Source organism: Carassius gibelio, chromosome B13 (assembly GCF_023724105.1).
Source record: "Carassius gibelio isolate Cgi1373 ecotype wild population from Czech Republic chromosome B13, carGib1.2-hapl.c, whole genome shotgun sequence".
Taxonomy (NCBI): Eukaryota; Metazoa; Chordata; class Actinopteri; order Cypriniformes; family Cyprinidae; genus Carassius; species Carassius gibelio.
The window spans coordinates 26,642,053-26,652,111 of NC_068408.1; the positions used below are offsets into that span (position 1 = coordinate 26,642,053).

At 41.4% G+C, this 10,059-nt stretch overlaps 1 protein-coding gene across 1 annotated transcript; it reads right to left on the bottom strand.

Moving 5' to 3' along the window:
* Positions 1–251: 251 nt before the first annotated feature.
* LOC127970796 (alpha-2-macroglobulin-like protein 1) lies at positions 252–9,016 on the bottom strand. Its single transcript, XM_052573529.1, has 34 exons — positions 8,837–9,016; positions 8,480–8,663; positions 8,242–8,401; positions 8,098–8,150; positions 7,995–8,015; positions 7,709–7,874; positions 7,548–7,632; positions 7,357–7,471; positions 7,151–7,271; positions 6,963–7,072; positions 6,719–6,889; positions 6,418–6,645; positions 6,128–6,337; positions 5,904–6,053; positions 5,624–5,800; positions 5,452–5,542; positions 4,752–4,926; positions 3,970–4,195; positions 3,406–3,529; positions 3,212–3,333; positions 3,081–3,132; positions 2,904–2,987; positions 2,628–2,804; positions 2,474–2,549; positions 2,249–2,405; positions 2,104–2,178; positions 1,857–2,019; positions 1,597–1,781; positions 1,303–1,524; positions 1,110–1,231; positions 773–854; positions 611–694; positions 418–523; positions 252–338 (listed from the first exon to the last, which is right to left on the bottom strand). The coding sequence occupies exons 1-34, from the start codon at positions 8,929–8,931 to the stop codon at positions 298–300; spliced, it is 4,410 nt and encodes a 1,469-aa protein (XP_052429489.1). The 5' UTR covers positions 8,932–9,016; the 3' UTR covers positions 252–297.
* Positions 9,017–10,059: the final 1,043 nt, after the last annotated feature.

Consider the following 10,059-nt stretch of genomic DNA (forward strand, 5'->3'; position numbering starts at 1 on the left):
AGCTCACCAATTGTTTTGGTTTTACTAAAGCACAGTTTTGTTAGGGCAAGCATATGCAATACTATTTACGGTCAAGTGATTACTTGTGGCCAAAGGAAACCATATATTAAGCTTTGTCAACTGAAAAAATAGACAAGTGCTCCTGCTGGCACCTTGGCCAGGCCACTGCATTGACCACAGGGCTAGAAGAAACTGTGCAAGGTTGAGATGCTGCTTCAAAACATGCCAGATGTTCAACAAGAGACAATGACTAAGTTTTAGTTGTTTAATTCATGCTTCCAATAGACAAGAGCAAGATCATGAACAGGGAGGCATATATGTGGTCTCAAACACATCACCTGAAAGTGAAACAGGAAGTCAGTTTGGCACATGTTCAACAGGGAATTCAGCCAAAAGCATGAGCCACTGAATGCATACTTGGCTGATAGTAGTCATAAACCTCAACAACCGCAGGCTTGAGATTCTGAACTGCAAGAACCTGTTTCAGCTGTACCCTGTAGGTCATGGGGACACCCTTGGGAACCTGAAAATCAGAAAGGATAAAGCAAAAGTACATAAGCAAATACACGGCACACATGGAGACCGCAAGAACAAACAGTACACAGCTCACCTCTTTCAGATACACAAGCACATGGTCATCTCCAGCATCAACACGCTGCACTAGTGGAGCAAATGAATTTGGTGGAGATCCAAGCTGAGAGGGAAAAGTCCATTAACATCTTAAGCAGCTTAAAGCATCTTAGGACTTTAAGTCACCTCAAAACATACGAACCAGTGACGTATCTGCTGTGAAACCCGACAGGAGTTTAAGGTCCACAATAACCATGTTAGTAGTTGGCTTTGCACCATTGTAACTAAATGAAGTAGAGATCAGTTTAGCGATAGAGTGCATCTACAAAAATGGCCTAATGTTGCTTAGTCATGTCTGCATAAATGCCATTATACCACTATTGAAAGCTTTGATATTAGGGGTAGAGGTTGGACAGAACTACATTCAGACAGGCTTTAATGTGAAGGTTACAGAATTGAACAGGCACAGAGCAGCCTTAGTTCAGCTGTGTAAAGATGCATTAAGAGTCAGACAGGAAAAAGTCAAAAGCTGTTCTTACGTCACAGTAATTGTCAACATGAGATCGGCTCCTTGCACTTTGCAGTCTCTTGCCACCTTCACTGCAACACTAAGTGTTCTGGAAACTTTAATTGGTGTCGGGATGTTGTAGAAACATGCAACCTGAGAGTACCAAACATAAGGAGAACTGGGACAAGCATGGAGGTAGAAGTTAAGCAGAAGAAGGTACAGACCTGCACAGACACACAGGTGGACCCCTGCGCACCAACACTATATCTGCCAGGAACGTTCTTCAGTGGCTTCTCCTGATACAGCAGCCTGTTGTCCCCATTCACGTTGAAGTTATGAACCTCTCCTGCTACAGACAATGACTGTACGGTAACAGTGCTGGAGCCATCCAAGCTGAACACTTGTTTGGCAAGCAGAGACAAAGCATGAAGAGCCACCACAGTGTCCTAAAATTAAAGCTCCAGATTAAAAACTCCACTCAGATAGGATGTTTGGGCTCATGTGTGGTAGTCCGTCACCTGGGTGGAGGAAAAGCCTCCATAAGGATTCTGCTGGGTCACAAGCCAGTTGACAATGCGATTAGCATAGCCCAAATCAGCGGTCGTGAGGGGCTGTACAGAGAGAATGGCCAGCAGCACATAGGAGCTGATCTCCACTGCCAGAGTTTCTCCAGATGAAGTCTGAGACCAGTGAAGCTTATTGCCTTGGGGACAAGACAGAGGACAAAGTTGGTGCCAAAGACCCCAAAGAACATCTTAAATAGACTAGTGAAGCTCACCCTCAGAAATGGAAGCATTGTCCAAGGAACTTAAAAGCTGTGTTCGAGTGCTCGTCTCTCCAGCCAGACTGAAGGCGTAAGCAAGCAGAGCGGTGGCATAAATGTTTCCCAGGTTCCCAACAACAGGCCTCAAGCAAGATAGAGCATTGGTAATGATGGGATCCTGAAAGCAAAGCAAACTTTTAGACTACTGAGGGACTGGAAGGTCATCTGCAAGCTTTAGAACTACTGGTAGGCATGTTTTTACCGTGACAAGAACACCCATTTCAATCAGTGATGCAACAACGTAGCCGGTCATGGTCACGTTATCACCAACACCACCCTACAATGGAGCAGCATAACTGTTAGGATCAGTCTTACACCAGTTAGGGTACATTTAAAGAAATGGGCACCTTCATGTCATAGTGGTAAAGTGTCCCCTCTTGCATGAAACAGCCATCTGAACCCTGCTTGCTAATCAACCAATCCTGTGCGCTCTGGAGGACATTGGGATCAATGAAGATGAAATGCCTTGCTAGGCCAAAAGACCTCATGACGAACGCGGTCAACCTAGACATGAAAAGTCACATTACAACCCAATTCAAATGACGCTCAAAAAGATAAGCATGAAAACCTACCATGTATTGGATGCATCGTAACCAAAAGTGCTGTATGAACCATCACTGTGCCTGTAATTCAGTTGTCCCTGGTATCCTGAGAAAAATAAAAATAAACACATTTGATCAAGAGTCAGGCCAATGAGTAGTACTTTTAGGATTTGGTTATCTGTACCACTCTGAAGGTAACCAATGGCACTCTGTCGGATGGTTGGTGTGAGCTGTGCAGTGGCTTCAAGGTATTGTAGGATGTAAATATTGGGAGCAAGAACAATCATATTCTGTTCTCCACAGCCAGATGGCATCTGTAGCAACCCATTAAGATTCTTTAGTGCACGACCCATAATATCCCCTAAGAGAGGAAGAAAACTGGGTCAAACCAAAAGCCATCAGAAACCAACATTTTGCTAAACACCTCAAATGTCCATTTCCCCTTAATTAAACCCTCTACCAAGGACTGAAACTGAGCATTTGGTTGATCCCTGTATCACATTTGTTGGAAACGTCAGAGATGAATCTTCTGAAAGGGCACTTCCTGTGGACCAAACAGAACGGATCAGCACAGAGTGCTAGGTTACGGTTTACTGGTCAGGGCGAATGCATTTAGAACGTCTGATTTCAAACAAACCCTTTGGACACAATAACCAACTCTGGGTGAAGATCCTTTCAACTCCCTCAGGCTATAAAAAGCAGTTGAACACCACATCAGTAAAACCACATGAGCTCTGTGATCAAACTCCAGAAAGCGGATTAACTTACCAGAACAAAAAGACTTCGAGTAACTACGTCAATGCGTCCTCTTTCTGGCACAGTCACAACTTCAGTGCCACATTGAACCTGGGATTGTTCTGCTTGAGCACTGACAGTCACATTTACAGATCCTATAGTACAGACCAGTTAGTAAAACATGCATAAACACACTTCAGTTTAGGAAGAGAATGTGCGAAACAGACCTAGAACAGAAGCAGAGAGGATCCATTTAAAGGTTTTTCTCCCATTGGCACAGAGACAGGATGAGTATGGCTCATTAAGAGGTTGAAGACTGAAGTCCAAGGAAGAAGCTGGCGTCACTGTAACCTGAAGGGAGTGAACTGGCAAGTGAGTCACATAAGTGCACATTAAGTATAGACAACAGTATTTTCCTCTACAGATCCATTTAGGGCGTGATAGACCTGCTTCATTTTCTGGGATGGAGTTTTGGCACTAGCAACTTGGCTGGTTTAGGCTGGTCAGGGACAGTGGTCCACTGAAGTTTAGATGTAGTATTGTCAGCTGATAAGGTACAAACTAAGACTCATTGAAATCATTGTACATATTGCTTCATTTGAGAGAGAGAGAAAAAAAAAAAAAAAAAAAAAAAAAAAAGGCAATGTATTCTACATTGCCAATTCTAACAGCGTTAAAATAGGCTACATACATGCGGTGAACGCAAGGTGACACGATCAGCTTGCGCATCTAACAGAAAAAATAAAAATCCCCCCCACAAACACCCATTAAACTAATAAATTGATTCAGACCATGATGCACTTGGACAGATAGTTGAACACCGTAGCCTTCAGCTCAAAAGACTCTCCACGGATGATGGAGTAAGGCAGGGAGAGCTCCAGGAAGAAGGGCTGAAAGACAGTCAGCTGAACTGGAGGAGCCAAACCGAAACCTCTGGAGGACAGGCAGAACACCTCAGTCTCCCAGGTGGTGATAGTATCAGGAACCTTCAGAGCAACTTGTGTGGAACCAGAGTTTCTGAAAAAGCACATCGGAAGAAACAAATGAGGGGGCAGAAGAGGGAAACAAATTGAGCCAAAGGGACTTTAGATCATGGGGCTGTGGCCCTACAGGAACAGTTTGACATCTGCTTTAGACCTAGTCCACATATACATAGGTACTTCTATTACATGGGTTTATGCTCTGTTTAAAAAAATAAATCCTCCACACCTTGTCCACATGAAAATGCAAAAACACTGAAAGGCACTGCCAGGAGCATGCCAAACCAACAGGTGCCAATATAAACCTAGCAAAAAGGCACATTGGTCAATTCAAGACTGCCTCATGTTGCCAGGAAATAACGGAGCACTCCAATGTCACAAGCCAAAAGTTTCCAGTTGCAGTGTTGTGTAACCAGTGAAACTGGAGTTTCTGAAACAGTAGTTTAAGGTTACATTTCAGTGACTGGATACTGCATTTGTGAAAAAAAAAAAAAAAAAAAAGAAAAAAAAAAAAAAAAAGAAAAAGGCAGTTTTGAAAATACCAGTTCGTGTGGATGGGGCCTTAGGAGTCAATTTGCTGAAACAAGATTTACCCCACTTGAGAAAGCTGCCAGATCCAGGTTTCTGGAAAGTAAGTCCTGATGGTAACGTCAAAAGGGGAGCTGCCATCACCTCCAGCACCCCCGCTTCCACTTCCGCTTCCACTTCCCTGGCCACTTCCCTGGCCACTTCCCTGGCCACTTCCAGAGCCCCGTAGACCAAAAGGCACTGGAAACAAGAAAAATTCCTGGGACTGCAACAACCAATTAGATTTGGTCATTCATTATAGGCATTAGACAAATCAGATCTGTGCCCCAGTCTATCCTATAGTAAGATAAAGGGTATCACAGTGGCTGATTTTCCAAGCGAGCCATACCCTTCCAAAAAGGTGACAAACCCTGCTGATCACCGATTGGCCAGAAAGCAACCTTACCCAAGTCATTGAACTTGTAACACGAGACCTATTAAACCAGCACAATGAGGACTGAAACTTTGAATGAGCACACCTTGAAAAAATTTTTGGTCCAGTTTAAGTGGTTTTAACTTTGCTTTTCAAATAAAGCTTCATTAAAAATGCAGTTAAAAAAAAAAAAAAAAAAAAAAGCCGTTTTGGTTTTGAGCCAAATGCATCCTTAGAACAAGCAGTTTTTGGAAAAAAAAACCCACAAAACACCATTACCCGGCATACTTTTGACAAACCTTTAAAAGGTCAAGATATATAGATGAAGGACCTAAAAAAAAAAAAAAACGTACTATAGAAGTTGCGGTAGTAATAAAGGCCCCTGTACATCAGACAGTCAGGTTCTTGAACTGGCAGATTTGTTGCAACCTTTAACCCCACACTCTGTCAAAGCAAAGCAAAATATGCATTTGAAAGTCAGTCAATCAGTATTCAGCCACTAAGTGACTGCAAATAACTTCCAACCTTGAAAACGTTGTAAGCTTCATTTGCAAGAATAGAGCGACGGTGTCGAACATTTAGGCCCTCCTGTTCATCCTTAACCAGATATGGATAATCTGATAGGGACCGTACACTCAGGCACTCCTGTTCATCCTCAACAAGATATGGATAATCTGATCGTACCGGAAGCTTTTTGAAGACCTAAAAACATGGGGCAGGAGGGGATGCCATGCATTTAAAAAAAAAAAAAAAAAAAAAGAAAAAAAAACCCACACCAAGAATTTCTTAAACTGCACATGAATACCGCTTCAGCACTTAAACGTCTTTCTGGCTCCATGATTCGGACGCTCTGATCGACAGCGCTGAGGCCACACAGGGATCCTGCTTGAGCAGAGATGTTCAAAATGGTTCCCTCACTAGGAACAGCTGTAGGGGGAGAAAACTGCAGAGACACCTGGAACAAGAACAAGCTGAAAGGATGTGGCCATGCCCCGCATAAAGTACAGAGGTACCAAGATATCAACATACCTGGTTTTGAAAACACCTTTCAGTGTCAAAAGTTGCACTAGCAGCAACTACATTCTCACTTGGCAGAACACAGAAGGCCAGAATCTGCACTTCTGGAGCCATATCTGGACTGACATGAAGATCAAATGACAGTGTGCCACTGGGTGCATTTAAAGCACTCACTTGGACCTTCTGAAATCCATGCAGAACAACCACCCCTTTGGACAAGACCTGAAAAAATCATAAATAAAACCTGGTGCATTTAAAAATGTGCCCCCCCAAAACAAAAAAACAAACCAGCATCCACTCACCATATAGATGATGTCAGCACTGTAGTCACCAGTTTCTTCAACAAAATAATACCAGATTGTCACTGGATACTTGTCACCACATTTCAGTGGCTGCTCAAACATCACTATACCAATTGAACTAAACGTTGGGTGGTTGGGAGTATCAGTTTGGGAAAGCGACACAGTCCTCCTATCTATGCTGAAGAAGGGCGACTTATAACCATAAGAAACCGGTGAAGTTGCACTTGCCTGAGGAGCAAAATTAATAGATTGAAGTCATCTCTTGAAAAACACACACACACACGATCAAGGCAAACCGTACCACCAGAGTCAGATCTGCTTTGGGGAGATCTGCAGTGTTGAGGAAGAAAGAGGCCAGTCCATGCATGTCTGTAGTCAGATTCATCAGCAGTTTGTCGGACCATTGGCTACCATCCAGGAGATAAACCACCTTGCTTGCTATTGGAGTACCATTGAAAGATGATGCCAAGATCTGTTGGGAAAAATAAAAAGTTGGAAAGGGAACCAATTAAAGACCGTCTAATAAGAAATTAACCTTTACTCGCCTCTCCATTAATCATCGATCCATAGTTAAAGAAACTTGGGAGGTTCAAAAACATGACCTTGCCAACTTCAAATGTAATGGACACGGTTGTGGATTTTGACATCATAACATCTGGGAGGAAATGAAGTCCACAAATTTTAAGAATCCAAATAAATACAAGACACTACTTCCAATCAGCCAGACGCTCACCAGTTCCCTCCTCAGTGACGTTCCCATTAACAAGAAAAAAGTTTTGCAGGTCACTTTCAAAATTTGTGGTGAAGAACTCTGATGTACTGATGGTAAGAGAAGCACAGCCAGTGTTGTTCAACTGGTAGCAGAAAAAAAAAAAAATTCAGATTTAAATTTAGATGAAAAAAAAAAAAAAAATCCTGAACTGTATTGCAGTAACATACCCTAGCAGTTTTGTTAAGACACACACGAGATGCGCCAAGTACCATAGGGTACCGAAACGGATCACGACAAACTTCCACCAATGCTTTACCAGGTACAGGTTGCCCATATGTGTATCTGTAAAAAGGTTGGGGGAAAGATGAAGAAAAACAAACCAAAAAAGACAAAGTCAAGAAAATAAGAGCCCTCTTACTTGGCACAAGCCTCAACTTTCAGTCCCACATCTCCCACACTATATATCTGTGGTGTAGTCAAGATTACATCAAATTTGGGTAAAACTAAATCAGAGATAAAGGCTTTAAATTAGGACCTCAGTCAGTAATCAAAACTACCCATTGCACATGTGTGACTTACCATACTTTTTCACCTCAAAAACTTGTGAGATCACCCGGTCAGCAATAAAAGCCCTCAGTGTGTATATCCCAACCTGAGCCTCAGGGTTTAACTGGTGAGAAAGCTCCAATATCCACCCAGTTGAGGAAATGTCGGTCCACTGACCAATCCGATTATTATTATTGTCCTATTTAGAGGGGAAAAAAAATACTGGTGCAAGCCTTAAGTCAGTCAAAACACAAAGAACATGCAGAGATAACACAAGTTTTGGATCTATCCAGAGACTTGGTCCAGAACAAGTCCTCACCTCCACCACCACCAGACTGTACTGTAAAGACAAACAGTAACATTAGTCAATCAAGTGGGGAGGGGGGGGTTAGGTACTGGACTAGAAGCAGATCAGGCTTTACCATTTGATCAAAAGGAACAAGTTTAGCATCCATGGTCAAAACCCTGAAGTTCACTGCAAGAGGGAAACAAAACCCACATCCTTTACATAATGCACTACAAGTTCTGATCAATTCTCATTTATACAAGGGTCATTCATAGGTCACCAGTTTGTCCTGGATTGTAGATGGGTTTGTCGGTTTGAATGAAGGTCAGAGGCAGGTAACGTCTGAACATGACTTTCCGCTCTTCTGTCATTTTAAAGAACCTCCCTTGAAGTACCACCCTTACTTTCTGCACTAATTCTTCATTATCTACTCGAGGGGCCTGTAGAGAAATGCAGTCTTAATAAAAAAAATAAAATTAAAAAAAAAAAAAAAAAAGTGCGCCACACAGTAAAAAAACCTGGAAACAAAAACAGTGGTGAAATGCTGTTGAAGATCTCTGCTGTGCAAGCAGTGTTGTCTGGTTTTTGTCATCAACCAGAAAGATGGTCATTGTAAGACTCTCATTGGGTTTTAAAAGACTTGCACACAATTCAGCATTAGAGCAAGACTCAATCACTGCAGAAAACGTCACCAAGAAGGATCTGTGGAAACAGCAAACAGACATTTGGTTTTAGAAATCAGAAGTCAGATCAGCACACATTTATGCAGGTGTATAATCACAGAGGTAGTTTCCATAATATAGAGACACTAAAAACACAAACTTCCAGAAATCATGTTAAAAGAAAAACACTTTATTTTTCAACCATATACTCACGGTCCCGATGCCTGTCCATCAACAGCAAAGAGAAAAAAGGCTAAAATAAGCGCTTTCCAAACACAAAACTCCTTCAAAGCCATGAGGGCGATCATCTAAGACTACAAATAAATCAAATGCCTCTTTCACAAACCCTGCAGAACTTCACCAAGCTCTACAGCTACTCTCAATCAGCTACACTTATGGCAGCAATATTTGAATGCTCTTAGCTGCAGGAATTCATTGAGCTCGTTAATGTCAATAATTAACCTCCAGCTAGTGATGGGACAAACGAAACTTTTCAAAGCTTCGACTCAATTGAACTAATTGCTTCGCAAAATGATACACTGTTTCGAAGTGCTCAAAACACCACACGCAGACTCCTGCTGGTCAAAACTGTCTAAATGCAACAAAAACTCAGGCTAAAATATACATAAAAACTGTTTTTCGCAAACACAATGCAAATGCTTTCTTGAACTACTATTAAATGGGTCATTCTTACTATTCGTGTCATTTCAGCTTTAACTTTCCATAAAAAAAGAAAAATCATTTTACATGGAGAAGGGTTTGTTAAATTTAAAAAAGAAAAATATGTGTTGGTCCAGCTCAGGAATAATCTGACATTATCTTTAAAAAGTTGTTGTATTTTTGAGACACAGCGTAATTTCAACACATTTCTTTTAGAATAAAAATCAATTCAAATGGAATTGTGGAACCATTTTAACTTATTTCATTTTACCATTTCATTCTCTACAAGTAACCACAAATATATATGTATAGTACATGTTGAACTTATTTTAGTAGGCTAATATAAAAAAAAAAAACACTGTGGTAACAGGGTGGACAGAGGGGGAAACAGGGTTGACATCACACTGTAGAGCCCTGAACGGGACTGTTTTTTTTAAACCTGCACCTGCCCGCTCCTACTGAATGTATGACCAGGCCCACCCACTCCCGCAACCTACACTGTAAAAAATTTCTGTAAATATAATTTAATATAATTAATAATTTAATAATTTAATAATAATAATAATTTAATATAATATTTAATTTAATATAATTTCTGTATACAGTGTATTAACAGCATTAATATACAGTACTGAACTGTCTTACCGTAAATGCATATGTGATCGGTGGGGGAGGGGGAACTAAAGGCTAGCTGACGCATGGAGAAGGGTCTGGCTGCAGACTTGCACTTGCACTCTCAGACTTGCATTCTCAGACTTGAACTCTCAGACACTTGC

Excerpts from the sequence above, each read along its gene's own strand:
- LOC127970796 (XM_052573529.1), bottom strand. The coding sequence starts at position 8,931 with ATGATCGCCCTCATGGCTTTGAAGGAGTTTTGTGTTTGGAAAGCGCTT. Across the intron at positions 8,402-8,479 it reads ACCACTGTTTTTGTTTCCAG|GCCCCTCGAGTAGATAATGA; the intron begins GTTTTTTTACTG and ends ATTTCTCTACAG. Across the intron at positions 7,073-7,150 it reads CGTCACTGAGGAGGGAACTG|ATGTTATGATGTCAAAATCC; the intron begins GTGAGCGTCTGG and ends ATTTCCTCCCAG.